Source organism: Meriones unguiculatus, chromosome 18, assembly GCF_030254825.1.
Source record: "Meriones unguiculatus strain TT.TT164.6M chromosome 18, Bangor_MerUng_6.1, whole genome shotgun sequence".
In the NCBI taxonomy this organism is placed as follows: domain Eukaryota; kingdom Metazoa; phylum Chordata; class Mammalia; order Rodentia; family Muridae; genus Meriones; species Meriones unguiculatus.
Window position 1 is genome coordinate 24,393,499 of NC_083365.1, and position 15,754 is coordinate 24,409,252.

Genomic DNA, 15,754 nt, shown 5'->3' on the forward strand with positions numbered 1-15,754 from the left:
GCCTGGAATAGTAGCTTACCGGAACGCTGGCAGACTTCCTGGACACTTGAATTTCAGAGTCGGACATGCACTCTTTAGACCCGGTGTTGTTGGGATGAGCCTGGCCACTGAGCTACGTCCCTAGCCGTCTGCTGCACTTTTCTACCGTGTTTCACTCAGGATGGTGACAGTATCTCGTGCACTGTCCTACATCCTTAGTTAGATGTCACAGGAGATGCTTTAACCTCCTAGGGCAGAGGGCTGTGTTAAGTACCACCTACCATGATGTCGTGAGCTGGGCCTAACGATGGCTGTTTGAGCATTGTCATACCATGTCCGAGGACTTTCCTATCTACAGACCACAGACAGCTTAAACTGGAAGAGGGTCTCGTGTCCCTATCCATTCATCCCATGTAGTCATCCTTTCAAGGAGTCCCTTTTAGCTATCCTTTCCATCACCGTGCTGGATCCGTGAGAAGCCTCTTCCCTATGGCTGGGTGAATGCGGCCATCTTTAGTTTCCTTTTCATTCCCTAACAGCTCTGCTGAGACGACACTGAAGAGATAGATCTCTTACATATCAGAAGCCACAGAAAGAGTGGCAAAACTTAATACGCCCTCTGTCCCGCCATTCAGCTCACCTTGTGAGTTCGTGTCGCTCACACTCACCTCCAGTACTGGACAAAGGAGTGAGGAGGGACTCCTGCTGTCTCAGAGTGACTGAGTGGGCACAGTCTGCGTCTCTGCTTCCTCGCCATATAGAGACGGTTCTTGTTAGACACGGTTTTATTAACAGAATTTGCCATAGTGTCTAATACGGTTATTTCATGTGAAAACATGATTGGCAGGGTCACTCCACATCTTCAGTTCTGAAAAGCTGGGCATCCTCACACTTGGGAAGTGGGGTTCGGTAACTGGCAGGAAGCCGGTGGGTTTAAAAAGAGTATTATCTGGCTGCTCCCTTTAGACATAGCCCCATTTTGAGAACCCTGAGCCACAGACTAGTGACCTGTACTATACTGCTATAGCTCCACAAACAAAACACGTCCCTTCCCAGGCCAGCAGCAAAGGTACCGCCTGCTGACCTCATGAGCCAGACCTTAGTTACCCAACTCAATGCTTCTGGGAGCTTTCAAGGACACCAGGGAAGACAACCCATGGTTTGGGGTTAGGAAGACACTTATTATCTACTGTATACATCTTTAATTAGTCTGTCAAGTTCTCACATTACTTCTAAAAAGTAAATCCGTTTAATATAAACTAATAAAATCCTGTTTTAAATTAAACTCTATAGTGATATCAAGGGACATATGCTTTGTTTACAACTATACTCTTGATGTCTGATGTAGCTGGAGTTTTCACTTGGGAGTTGCTGTAGCTACAAATCAGATGCATCACCCACTGTCCAACAAACTAAGGGTGGGGTGAAATCACGGTTGGCGTGACAGTAAGCGAGGCGGCTGCCTTGGGAAGCATGCTAGGCCCCGCCTGTACCTGTGACCGGTCTGTTCTGCTTTGTAGGTTCTGGGGGAGATGACTGAACTACTGTCGTCCTGCAGAAACTATGACAACTACAGGCGAGCCTATGGGGAGTGCACCCACTTCAAAATCCCCATCCTGGGGGTGCACCTCAAGGACCTCATCTCCCTGTACGAAGCCATGCCTGACTACCTGGAGGACGGAAAGGTGAACGTCCAAAAGCTCCTGGCCCTTTACAATCATATCAATGAACTGGTCCAGCTGCAGGAGGTGGCCCCGCCACTGGAGGCCAACAAGGACTTGGTGCACCTGCTGACGGTGAGCTTTCTATGGGAGAGTAACTGTCACGTGCTAGCTATGAACCAGGGGAGTGAGGGATCCTAGCTCTCCTCATATACTAGCTACAGAGCAGAACTGTCATCTCCCTTTATTGCTGGGATACAGAGGCGGAAAGATCAGCTTCCCAGAGCAGCTGACATCATTAAGTAATAGCGCCTCAGCTTAGACTCTGGCTGGGGAAGGGGACCCAGGAGGCTTTCTTTTAAGCAATGTGCCTTGCAGACTTCTACAGGCGTGTTCCTATCCCTGAAAAAGCTGTCCCTAAGCTCTCAGGGTGGTGCTGATAGAAAATCAAGACGCAAGCCGTTGGCTATAAGTAGAGACAGGGTACTCTCATAAGGAAGGGGTAAAAACCAGCCAAACAAAACAGGGAGAAAATGAGTTGCTCTTTGGGTCCTGCCACTTCCAGCCCAAGCACAGGTGTGGGGAGTGGAGCTCGGGTCTGCAGTGAGATCAGCTGTGCTCTTTTCCAAAGCTGGGATGCCCCGGCGTGCCGGCTGCATGGATGTGGGCCTGCGCTCTCCACGTCTGCGCCCTCCTCTGTGAACTCTGGGCAGCCAGTCTGGAGGGTGATTCAAACCTCTCCTCCTGTTCTGAAGTCACACATAGTCGAAACCTGCTTCTCTGTGCAGAGCGGAAGGAAAGATGACCGTGGTCTCTCCCGACCTCAAAGAGGATTCTGGTGGAGCCACGGGTTTCAGTCACAGCTCGGGCCCAGTTCTGGAGTTCTGGCCCTTTTCCTTTTATCAAGTGACTTTGGCAAGTCTCCGGCCTCAGACACCAACATCAACTTTATACAGAAGCATAGACAGTAACTATCAGTTTTGAGAGAACATCTCGGAGCTTTGTCAATATTTAAGAGTATCCCAACAAAAAAAGAATTAATGTTTTCCCCATTGAAATAGTAGGTCTTATACCAGGCAAAATTTATGAATCTTAATTTTTAATTTTCATTATTTTATTTTTATTTATGTGTGTGTGTGTGTGTGTGTGTGCACTGTGGTGCAGGTATGGATATTAGAAGACTACTTTGTGGCATCATTTCTCTTCTTCCAGCTTTCTGTGGGTTCCAGGAATTGACCTCAGGCCCCCAGGTTCCCACAGCTGGTGACTTTACTTGCTAAGACATTTCCCCACTTAGTGGATTTTAGAAACAAACTCCTTGTCGGGTCTGCAGAGGTGGCTTGTGTTTAAGGACCCCTGTTGCTCTTACAGAGGCCTGGGGTTCAATTCCCTTCATCCACATGGTGATTCACAAACATTAGTGCTGCCAGGTCGGAGGAATCTGATGCCCTCTTTTGACCTCTGCAGGCACCATGCTTGTATATGGTACACAAACACACATGCAGACAGAACACTCACACATAAAATAAAACGGATAAACCTGAAAACAAACAAATGAGAACCCTGTTAAGCACCAAGAAGATGAACCACTGGAAAAATTGAACCAAGAAAGAAACGTCAGTTCTGGGAAAGGCAGAGTGTCCTGTCCCAGCAATTAACTGTGTTCTGCTTCAACCTGCAGTTGTCCCTGGATCTATACTACACGGAAGATGAAATCTATGAGCTTTCCTATGCCCGTGAACCAAGGAACCACAAAGCCCCAGTGAGTTTCCCATCCTAAGACTCTCCGGCGTGGCGGAGCTTTAAAAGCTCATCAAATTCCTTCTCCTCGGCTGGCCTTCAGTTGCTTGCTAAGCGTATTGTTCCTGCTGTGTGCTTGGCTTTGTGCAAAGCGTGGAGAAGAGTTCCCAAAATGTGTGACATGTTGGGATGTAGTTCTTATCCACAAACAGCTTGTGATTTAGAGGAAGGAACTGCTACACGAACAATAAAAGACCGAATGCCTAAAGAGGGTCTGAGTGGTAGAATCTGCCAGGTACTTATAAGTGAAAGAAGGCAGTAGTGTGAGGCACAGGGCTGTCTGCCTCCCAATAAAGTGTCCCCGCATCTCTTTTCTAAGACTGGGTAATGGCTGCTGCAGCTGAGGTTCATGTAGGAACACTTTAGGAACCCGTGCCAGCCAAGCTAATTCGTACAGATTTTGAGTATGTGTGCTTTCTTCTACTACTGCAGCATGCAGTCAGGTATCAGAAAAGGAAGGAGCAATGTTACTCTGATTAGTCACAGAGTCTCCCTATTCCATTTTAGCCGCTAACACCTTCGAAGCCACCAGTTGTAGTAGACTGGGCCTCTGGAGTGTCTCCCAAACCTGACCCAAAGACCATCAGCAAACACGTCCAGAGGATGGTGGATGTAAGTACCTGTTTCAGCCAGCAAAATCATGCTGTGGATGATTTTATGCTTTTTTGGGGGGTGGGGGTGTTGATAGCCAGGGTGGTAGAGACACAAAGGTGAGAATTCTGGGATTCATTCCCCTGGGAGCACAGAGCTGTTTCATTCTACACGTTGTGGCTATAGAATGCTTCAGAGGAAATAATGTTACATTGGTCTCCAGTAGGGTGGATTCGCCTTGCTTAAAGGCCCTTGCAAGGGGAGCATATGTTTAAAAGTTATTAGTAGCTGAGGGGGCTGTAGAGATGGCTCAGTGGTTAAGAGCACTATCTGCTCTTCCAGAGGTCCTGAGTTCAACTCCTGGCAACCACATGGTGGCTCATAACCATCTAGAATGTGATCTGATGCCCTCTTCTGGCCTGCAGGTGTACCTGCAAATAGAGTACCTACACATAAAATAAGTAAATCTTTTAGAAAAAGTTATTAGTTGACATGGGGCAAATGTTAGCATACAATAATGCTAAAAGGATGGGAAACTTGCACTGCTTGGTTCTGCTAACTCCTTATAGTCTTTATGCTCGACTCCCATGTGCAGAGTCACAAGACTCGAGGAAGAGGACATTTCCAATTAGGGTAGGCTGTGAGCTTTCCAGGAAGGGGAACGGAGCCCCGTAGGGGAGGCGGAGTGCAGGGAGAACTCACCCATCCTCTACACACTGCAGCAGTTGTGTGCAGTAGCCAGTGGGTGGCACGGTTGGCAGTCACAGGGCGAGAGGACCTGGGCACCCTGTAGTGGCTGGGCTGTGCCCTGGTGCGCCTGTGCCACAGCTTGGGAGTGTTGCCTCAGTGTTGCTCTTACTCAGGTTGCTGCCAAGCTTTTGTGGATCTGCCCTCTTGCCATTCGGCTCAAGGGAGATATGACTGGACACACAATTCTTGCTCTCTCAGTAAATGGAAGAAACTCTTTTTTTTTTTTTTTTTTTTTCAGTCTGTCTTCAAGAACTATGATCTCGACCAGGATGGCTACATCTCTCAGGAGGAGTTTGAAAAGATTGCTGCAAGCTTTCCGTTTTCCTTCTGCGTGATGGACAAAGACAGGTGAGCAATGGTGGGTGAGATTGCACAAGCGGTCACTGGAGAATTTGCAGACACGTGTGCTGCCATGCTTCCCTGACGCATGTTGGGAAGGAAGAGCCACCGTCAAGTGAGGGCCTCACTCCTTTATCCTGGACTGCAGCGGACTGTGGAGTCCATGTGGTTTCTGAACAGTTCATGCTCGAAGACTCCCCGTGCCACCAGCTTAGGGGGAAACAATTAGCCTTCCTTCTTGCTTTGGTGTTACAAATCATGGGATCAACTCATAGTTGTTGAACCATGTTCAACACTCTCTGAACTTTTCTCATGGCCACAAAAGTTTTACCTTAGTTATCTACAGAAAACCAAAATGCCTGGCCAATAAATAGGTTCTATACATGTCCTTCCTGTCTCAAGCCAGACACTGTAGCATAGGCCTTTGCTTCCCTATACTCACATTTCATATCACTCCCCTTTCACATCTTGAACTGACCCATATGGCCCTTTGCCAGCAGTGAAGAGCACTCGGCTGCCTCGCTTTCTCACTGTATGCTATCCTGTGCCTTTACTATGAGGAGGACTCAAGGAATCAGCTGTGGGGAGGACAAAAGGAATGGTTAGTTTCGAGGCTAGAAGCCACCCTTCCCCGACTCACCCCCTTCCTTGCCTGTCACTGCTGCAGGGAAGGCCTCATCAGCAGGGATGAGATCACAGCCTACTTCATGAGGGCCAGCTCCATCTATTCCAAGCTGGGTCTGGGCTTTCCGCACAACTTCCAAGAGACTACCTACCTGAAGCCCACTTTCTGTGACAACTGTGCTGGCTTTGTAAGTTCTTCTCAGAGTGTGTCAGAGCTGAACTTGGTGTGGGTGTGCGGTGTGGGTGTGTGTACGAGATAGTTTAAGTGAGTAAGGCAGGCATGGCCTCAAATCCTCACATACTTACTCCAGCCCAAGAGAACACCCAGACAACAGAGTCCTCTATTGTATGGGTTTAGCCTGTATCTAATTTCTTCCACCTTTTTTTCTTCCCTGGTGCATTAAAATTCAGGGATAAATGGTACAGAAACGTGGGATTTGGATATACCTATTAAAAGTGTTGCATGATGTTTCAAATGTTAGAGAGTAAGAAATAGGAGGTGCCTTTCTTCCCCTTTCAACAGAAATTAAGTTCCCCCTATTCCAGTGGGTCTCACCACACCAGTGCCCTCAAGGCAGTCCTAGTTAAATTCAGTATGTCACAGACAAAAACTAAAAAGATACAGCAGTGAAAGGGGCACTTATGGAGAGGAGTTGGGTTTGGTAGAAATGGGAGAAGAATAAAAGAGGATGAAATGGAGGAGTGGGTGTGACTAGAATGTATTATATACATGAGGGAAATCATCTGAAAATAATTTTTTAATTGTATCTCAAAGATTACCTGAGGACTGTTTGCCCTAACCCAATTTAAACTTTCCCCCAAGCCCAGGTTTCTACCCTAAGGCTACATACTCAGTCCTAAGGAGCCTCCTGGCCTGGGTTCATCCACATCAGGTCTATAGAGTACTGGGTCATCCAGAGCTCTTGCATAGGTAGCAGCTTTCTTTGATCAGCAGCTTCTTGTCAGAGGAAAAGGCCATGAGAGAGCCGCCACAGTCTTCCCACTCGATAGACAGTAGAATGAAGACAAAGAGTGACTGGCAAGGCTCGGCCTCACACCAGACAGATGAGTGACATGTGGCATGTTGTGTTCTTTGCCTCATAGCTCTGGGGAGTGATCAAGCAAGGATATCGCTGTAAAGGTAAGTCTCAGCTTTGGGGAATGTGGTCATTTATTTTTTCCCTTGTCTGAAGAGCTTACCTCAATAACATTCTTGTGTAGAGTAGTTGTCCAATCAGTCCAAATTTTCTTGGCCGAGTTCAGAACCTTGTGTCCAAACTAGCCTCTGAAGAGCACCTTAAGATTTTTGCCAGCCAACAAAGGGATGTCTGTAAGACCACCAGCTAGTTTCTTTCCCTCTACAAGACCCTCTCTTTGCCTCTGTTGCTCCAGAAATATGGATGGCTGTGGAGTTTGTAGAGGCGCGGAAGGATAGGTCCTCAGGGAAAGGGGATCACTTTTGGGTAAGGTTACTACGGGCCCGGGTCAGTTTTTCCTTTCAGCAGCAGCTGCCTCAGGACCTAACTTGCCAAGTGGTCACCTCTTCTTTCCAAGAGGAGGGGATACTGCTTGATTCTGAGACCCACTGATACAGTGACAACAAGCTCTGGGGCTTACCCAGGGATTGAGAATCATGAGGTGATCTTTCCTAGATCCATTAAGACTTTCAGGTGTCCTAACTCTAGGGGCTAGACCAGCCAGGGCTGACAAGAGAGAGTTTAGCTGTGAGGGAGCTGCTCCAGAAGTGAGTGAAAGCTTTCTGAGCAGAGTGTCTCGTCTGCAGACTGTGGGATGAACTGCCACAAACAGTGCAAAGACCTGGTGGTGTTCGAGTGCAAGAGGCGAACCAAGAGCCCAGCAGGCTCCACAGAGAACATCAGCTCATTGGTGCCGATGTCCAACCTTTGCCCACTGGGAACCAAAGATCTGCTCCACGGTGAGTAGGCACTGGGGATGTTTCCTATGAATGTACAGGCAAAGGTCAAGTTTGGAGGGTAAGGAAGATCACTTCATGATTCTCATTGACCCCAGTTGCTATGCCAGGGCTGACTTGTCATGATTTTTAACTCTGAATGCTGTGACAGAGTGGAAGTTGGACATGAAAGCCATCACGTGCTATTGGGCAACTGCACCATAATGGCATCTCATGTTAACTATATTCCTCTATCCCTGAACTCAAACCAAAGATGAGAAGGGGGAGAGAGATAGAATGAATGAGTGTATAACATACAGAACACGCAGCATGAAAGTAACGTATTATTTAAAAGGGATAGCTGTGTTCAGCAGCAAAGACTAACACCTCCACAGCTCAAAAATGTCCTGAGAACATACTGTGAGTAGAACCTGAAACTATAGGCCTTCTTGAATGTTTCCAGAAGGCAGACTCAGCTGAGAATTTAATGTCTGCAGTGTAACGGAGACCACTGTGTATGCCAACTGACCAGAACCAGACTCATTGCTAACAGCTGAGGAAGGAGACTCAAATAATAAGGTGACTGGCACTTAGGGTTGGCAGCAGGAAACAGGTGCATGGGATTGGGGTGGGGGCACATGTTTTTAATCCCAGCACTTGGGAGGCAGAGGCAGGAGGATCTGTGAATTTGAGACCAGCCTGGTCTACAGAGTGAGTTCCAGGAAAACCACAGCTACCCAAAAAGACATCCTGTCTCAAAAAAACCAACCAACCAACAAAAACTCAAGAGGAATAGAATCCTCAAGATTTGCTTTATGGATTTCTATATGTCTGGGATTCCATCTCAACAGTAGAGCGGTCATTATTTGGGACCTTTCGTTGGTTTAAAGTGCGAGTGCATTAAAGGCGGGAAAATGAGGGGGGGGGATTTCAAGATGGCTGAACAGAAGTGCCTGACACTCCTCTGCTTCTCAGTGGGTGAGGTGATGCTTGCTGTGCAAGCCTAGTGACCTATAGTTGATCCCTGGAACCACATAAAGATGGAAGGACAGAACTGAATCCAGAGTTGTCTTCTCAAAGCAACAGAGATATAAACATAATTTTTAGATTGAAACGGGAAAACAGCAGCAGACTAAGGGAAATGTAAGACTTAGAGACCCAGAGTGGATGTTGTATGAGAAAGAAGCACCTTGACACAGGATGCCCCAGCTCCACAGCCCTGGGAAACAGTTTCCTGTCTTGCAGCATGGAATCAAAAGAGCGTCCTGGCAGACTTGCCAGTGGGAAGCTGGTAAACCCGGCTAGTGGGGAGGCACCCGACCCTCATAGGCTTTTTACCTAACTACTAACTTGAGATCTGCCCAGGAGCCATCTTTGGAAGAGAATTCCTGTCATCTTCTGTGCCATGTGCAGAAGCAGTCTGGAGAAAGGACCTGTTGTCTGACTTTGGTCGGCATGACAGGTCAGAACCCTGCTTATTCCCATCTGTGGGATTTGAAAGACATTCCACTGAGATGCTTAGCGGGAAATGGACCTGTGAACCAAGTGTGGGTTCTCTGGAGTGACTCAGCGACTTTAAGTCAAACTTGCTGAAGTTTGAAGGTCCTGCATTGTGCAGGATGGATGTTGTGACATGAAAGGGGAAGGGTAAAGAATATGAAGAAGAGGTGGAAAGTAAAAGAGGACACCCAATGCCTAGACTTCAGACATGAACACAGGCACATGCCTCCACACACAGACACAAAAGAATCCTTTGATAAATTCGGCAATTAAAAAAAAAGTATCACTTAAATATAAAAGTATGCTCAAAACAAAACAAAAAAATATATAAAAACCTATCTTACATAAAAGTCGCTTCATTCCCTAGGCCAGTGTTCCTCAAAGTCTGGGTTATGACCCTTTTGGGGGGGTCAAATGACCCTTTCACAGGGAACACATACCAAATATCCTACACATCACATGTTTACATTATGATGCACAGCAGTTGCAAAATTATAGTCATGAAGTAGAAATGAAAATAGTTTTATGGTTGGGGAACACCATGACAAAAGGAACCATATTAAAGGGTCACAGCATTAGGAAGGTTGGAAAACACTGCCCTAAGCTCTGGAAAGCAGGATATTTTTCATCTCCATTTAATGAAATAAACAAAATCCAAAATGACTGTATAGACCCAAATGGCTTTGCATAGAGCTCAAAATTAGCGCTGAGTCCCTGCAAGAGGTAATCTGGGAAGACTGCCAGTTTATCTTCCGACACATCTCAAACGCATCACCGTCCCTCTACCTTCTCTGGAAATTACTCCTTATGGTTAGTATTTCCAGCGCGAGTCTTGGGAGGGGATACTGGCTGAAAGAAAACCGGATGGCTGGTTTGTCTTACCCCTGCAGCGTCAGACAAGGGCGATGCACTGGAGAATACACTTCCACAGAACTAGTCCTGACACGTCACCGATAGTCCCCGTTAATCACACAAGCGAGTGCGCAGAGAGCTCCTGCTGCCTAACTGCTCTAGCAGCACTCCCCATACCTGGATCAAACCGTAATGAGAGCTCTGGAGCCCGTGAGCCCCACAGAAAGCTTTCGCAGAGCATTCCATCTACACTTATCCTGCTCTCCACAAGTGCTTAGGAAGCCTTGCTACCTGGAGGCAGGGGTTCTAACTCACAAGGACGATAACTGCCTGGGTAACTTTGGTGCACACAGAAAATGATGCTTTGGGGCCAGGAGAGATGGCGCAGAGGTTGAGAGCATGCATTGCTCTTGCGGAGGCCCTGATTCGGTCCCCAGCATCCGCCTGGTGGCTCACATCCATCTGTAACTCCAGTTCCAGGGGATCCGAAATCCTCTTCTGACCTCCGAGGGGTCATGCATCCACGTAGGGGCAAAACATGCATGCATATTTTTTAAATCTTTTTTTGTTTGTTTGTGTGTTTGTTTTTTAAAGGTGAAAAAGAGATGTCCTTTCTTTGGTGTGGATGAATCTGCTTGGACTGTAGATCTCCCGAGACAAAGGTCTCTCTAAAACAAACGTTGAGACTCTTGAGCTGTCTTTGTCCGAGAGCCCTAACAAATGTATCTCTCCGCAGCACCTGAAGAAGGATCTTTCATCTTCCAAAACGGGGAGGCTGCGGACCACAGCGAGGAGAGCAAGGACCGGACCATCATGCTCCTGGGGGTGTCCTCGCAGAAGATTTCGGTTCGGCTGAAGAGGACTGTTGCCCACAAGGCCACCCAGACGGAGCCGTTCCCTTGGGCTGGCGGCGAGACGGCCCCCGGCCACTTCGTGCTATCTTCCCCGAGGAAGTCGGCCCAGGGCGCTCTCTACGTGCACGGCCCCGCATCGCCATGCCCCAGCCCGGCCCTGGTCCGAAAGCGAGCCTTCGTCAAGTGGGAGAACAAAGAGTCCCTCATAAAGCCAAAACAGGAGCTTCATCTCAGGCTCCGCACCTACCAAGAACTGGAACAGGTGCCTTCCTAGTCACCACCCGCCCGCCCCCCCTCCTCTTAGCTCTCCCGCTGAAGTAAAATCCGGTAGGGGAAAACAATCCAGTTGATTACTGGCAGGTTGAGTCAGCAGATTAAAAAAAAAAAAAAAAAAAAAAAATTATAAAGTTGCCAAATATAAGCAATCTAAGCTATTTCAGTGTGAAGGAGGAAAGGAGACGTTAGCTTTAAATGTTTAATTGAAAATGTTTTCCTGCCCTTTCCCCTCAGACATCTTGGTTTGTATCGTGTCTGGAGGCCTGAGTACATAATCTACCATCTATCTAGCTTAATGTGCACATCTGCGTACTATACAGTGAAGCCGCCCACAAGGCTCGAACAGGCACCACTGTTACGGGCAACGCTCCTCCCTGTCAGGCCCCCGGGAGGCCCGTTGTTAAAGACTGCAGCCTGGTTGGTCCTCAGTAAGACGATCAGACCACGCTAAAGGCAGCAGTGTCGTTGTGAAAAGTGCTCTGAGAAATGGGTGACAGAGTAATCTGCTCCTGGCCGCCAGGCCCACACGTAGCTGCTTCTCTTTTCTTTTACCTGCATCACAGAAACCTGAGAACCACAATTCTCCAGGGGCATTTTAGAGAAATAATCATGTGCCCTTCTTTTTTTTTTTTCCATTAGGGCCCTGCAATGACTGATCTTTAGTCCAAAACTTCTAGCCAAAAGGAACAAACCCAATTAAACTAGTATTTCACATAACACACAACAAGGGCAGATGATTGCACGTTATTTTAGTTCATGTACTAACTCTGAATCAGTATGGAACCAAATATAAATGCTGACACATAGTTTTAGAGCCAAGACAATATCGACCCAAAGTCTTTCTTTCTTTCTTTTTAAGTATGCCCCCAACACCTATTTTCAGGGTGTGGGTGACGATTAAACAAACCTATTATCAGAAGGTATTTTATGATCACATAGCAGTGTCAGGCTCGCAGCAAAAAGCTCCATCTCATAGAAGCGCATAAAGAGCACTCCACCGGCTACTCTGAGAACTGAGAGTGTTCCCAACTAACCAGACTTGCACCTGTATTTTCTGATGCCCTTGTAAATCAGTCTGGCTAAGGACACTTTCCTCAAGACCAAAAGCCCGGAAAATAACCAATGGCTATATAGTTAGAGAAATGCCAACGAAACACTAACTCCTGGTTTGGGAGTGAGACAAAATCCTTCCATCCAAAAGGCATATTAGTTATCAGGAAAGGGGGGTGTGTACCAAGGCTAAATTAATTAGAACATCTCATGTCACAGAGGTTTGAAGCTTTCATAGTTCAGAGCAGACCAGACCAGAGACTACTTTCTGCCAGTTCACGCTGCCTGCTATACACTATCCAAAGGTTGTCTTCCTACGCCCAGTTCCCAAGAATGGATCGTTCTGTCTGCTAGCCACTCACATCTGTGATCTCATAACAAAGAGTAATTGCTATTTGCACATGGCCACGATAATTAATGTGTTATTTTATACTCATGGCTAAATAACTACTTTGAAGATAGTTTGTAATTCGTAACCACGGTGAATAGGAGATGCCAGTCAAATACAATACTCTTGATACAGTAACTGATTTGCTATTCAGTGCTGCTCTATTAACATGCCTTATTCTCATTTCCCTTTAGGAAATAAATACCCTGAAAGCAGATAATGATGCCCTGAAGATGCAACTCAAGTATGCACAGAAGAAAATAGAATCCCTTCAGCTTGAGAAAAGCAATCATGTCTTAGCACAGATGGATCACAGTGCTTGTTCTTAATCCAGAAATTCAAGGAACAGAGTCACAGAGGGTGGACTGGGATCTCACTTCAAAACTGACTGCAGAGGTTGAGGCAACTTTGGATCAACTGTCTTTAAAAGGGGAAAGCCAGACACTGTTGTCGGCGTATTGTTTTGTTTTGTTTTTTACCTAAAATATTTTTTTAAGTGAGTCATTGGTTTTCAGTCGGTTGACCCAAAGGAAAGAAAAGCTCGAGTATGTAAAGCTTTGAGCATTCATATTCAAACCGTTTTCTTTCTTTACTGGAACCAATACCAAATGTGTGCTAAAATAAGACTACAGTTTCCTGATAGTGTCTAACGCAGGCAGCCTGCTTTACTGATCCATACTTAGATAAAAAGTCCCTGAAGAACCAACTTGCTGCCTTCCCCGGGGTTTCTGCAAACGAAGAGATTTCCTTTGTTCTACCCAAAGCCTGCTCCTAAGGTAAACAATGCCCTCAAAGTGGTGACTTTGCCATGCCTGCATTGTTTGTCAAACTTATCCCTACCTCACTACCTCAGAGCTCATCAAGAGCCTCTTTCCTCCCATCCTTCGCCTCCTTCCTCATTGATACATATCTACCCAGAAGTGAACTGCTAGACACGTAGCCCGGCTTTACATCCAGAGCTTTTGAAGTGAAATGGACACCCATTGCAGGTCAGCTTACAGCTCTAGGTCTTAGTCATCAAGAACTACAACATAAAACTCGCTACCCCCAAACAGCAATCACCATGCCACACATGCAGCTAATCAGCCAAACAACAAAAAACGTGTTTGTCCAGATAGTCTTTCTACAGAATTGAGAACCTGTGGCTTTTTAAAAGAAATAGTCTGTGGACACTGTTTAACTCCTCCTGCTCTAGTCTCTCTCTCTGCTTTTAAGGTAAACTATCTTAAGGTTCTCCTTTGAACTGAATTTGCGCTTAAACTGTCTTCACTTTTACTATCTAGAAATAAGCTAATGGATGTGATGGCTTTAAGAGCTGAGAGCATGTACATATGTGTAGAATATGTATATACAATATCAGGCATGCATAGAGCTTGGACCTTTTCCTTTAGAAAACTTTGCAGACGTGAACCAAACACCTTTTAGTCACTTACACAAATTCACAAACATAGAGTTCTGTTCGTTCTAAGACAAAAGGTTAACAATGTAAATTATACAAAACCATGAGTAACCGTCTCTGAGTACTCTTCCATCCTGCAGGTTGAAAATCAATGGTTTTGTCTTGTTGCCTAGGAAGCAATCCACACACTCTCTTGTCAGCTTCCTTTTAGTCTTTCAAAAACCATTTCATCTGATTGTGTCCTTTTGCGGAGACCTCACTTCTGTGCTTGGAAGTTCTGCCACCACACTAACTCGTAATCTATACCAGGGTAAGCAACTTCCAAGAGTATCATCTTAGCAAAATAAGTTCCAAACCTTGCTGGGCTGTGGTGGCGCACGCCTGTGATCCCAGGGCAAGGGAGGCAGAGACAGCTGGATCTCTGTGAGTCGGAGGCCAGCCTGGTCTACAGAGTGAGTTCCAGGTCAGCCAGGGCTACACAGGCTATTTCCAAACCTACAGCCAACAGCACCCACTCTTCTCCGGAGCACTGCACACTGCTAAAACGGTGGACAGTGCTGCCCCCTGAGGTATTCAGATCACTTTAAGAGGTTCTCTGATGAAAGGCCATTGTCCATTTGCATACGTGCTTGCAGAGTTTTGGTGACAAAGGACTGACTTATGGTGAATGTTTCACTAAACTCTAATGAACCCTTTACACACAAATGTATCCTTAGTCTATATCCGAGCTCAGACCATTCTCAAAGCATATCTACCACCTGGTATGTGCACCTCTGGCAGGTGTACGTATTCTATGGAACAATTACATGGGACCACATGACTAACGACAGACCTCAAAATTTATATTTTTTCACTATGGGTATTTTTCTCTGCTAGGCACCAATACAGGTGTTAAGCTCGATTTTTTTTAAACAGTCTTTTTTTTATTTCTCATCCCCAATAAAGATCTCCCAACGAGTTTTGATGTAAATAATCTGTAACATAGGAATTCAGAGGGCTTCAGTCACTTATCATAGCTAGATGACATGACAGACAGCGGGCAGGACAGGACAGGAAAGCCAGCAGGAGGCAGTGGTTTCATCATAGATTCTTCTAGTACAGGACAAGAGAAGTTTGGAGTCTGAGTTAGTACTGTTCCCGCCCAGCTGTAGGCGCAGGTGGGATCTACCGATGCAATCTGGAACAAAGTTTGGCTTATTGTACTGACTTGAAATGTTTGGGTGTCTGCTAAAACAAGGACCAACCCTGTCAATGAAGAGCAATGTCACCTCTCATCTTCTCAGTTGACTGACTCACCCCTCTACTGACCACTTGTGAAATTCTGTCTAAAGGTGTATAATGTAAAAGCTGCGAGAAAAATATGTACAGAGTGTAAAATTTTTTGATACCTATTGTAAGTTTTCTGTGTCTGATATTTATATGATAAAAGATATTTGGATCCCTGTAACTTCGAGGTCTCCTGTTTCTTAAATTCATGCCCAGGTAGGCATTTCACTTAAATTTACTGTAATTTAAACCAAAACTACTCTTCCATCCTATTAAAAAGTTTTCCTGGGGGAAAAGAAGGAAACATCCTACATTATTTGGTTTAAAATGTTCTGCTCTTTTCACAGAGTGAGGAACAGTGCAGCTATTCCCCACCTTATAATGAGCTCTCCAAACATGAAGTCTATAAAATGCTTAACATTGATTACAGGGGCAAAGCTGTCACCTCCCCGCGGTTTTTATTTTAATTCCACAGTTCTAGCTAAGCAAACCAGTAAGGAAAAAAGACAAAGG

The 15,754-nt window shown here is 46.0% G+C and overlaps 1 protein-coding gene across 1 annotated transcript in view; it reads left to right on the plus strand.

Moving 5' to 3' along the window:
• Positions 1-15,422, plus strand: part of Rasgrp1 (RAS guanyl releasing protein 1) — a 58,330-nt gene extending 42,908 nt beyond the window's left edge. Inside the window, exons 9-17 of the mRNA XM_021662668.2 lie at positions 1,500-1,775; positions 3,322-3,402; positions 3,948-4,052; positions 5,020-5,129; positions 5,788-5,932; positions 6,849-6,885; positions 7,528-7,680; positions 10,745-11,124; positions 12,771-15,422. Coding sequence (XP_021518343.1) covers positions 1,500-1,775; positions 3,322-3,402; positions 3,948-4,052; positions 5,020-5,129; positions 5,788-5,932; positions 6,849-6,885; positions 7,528-7,680; positions 10,745-11,124; positions 12,771-12,905 — 1,422 coding nt within the window. The 3' untranslated portion in view covers positions 12,906-15,422. The remainder of the gene's footprint in view (positions 1-1,499; positions 1,776-3,321; positions 3,403-3,947; positions 4,053-5,019; positions 5,130-5,787; positions 5,933-6,848; positions 6,886-7,527; positions 7,681-10,744; positions 11,125-12,770) is intronic.
• Positions 15,423-15,754: the final 332 nt, after the last annotated feature.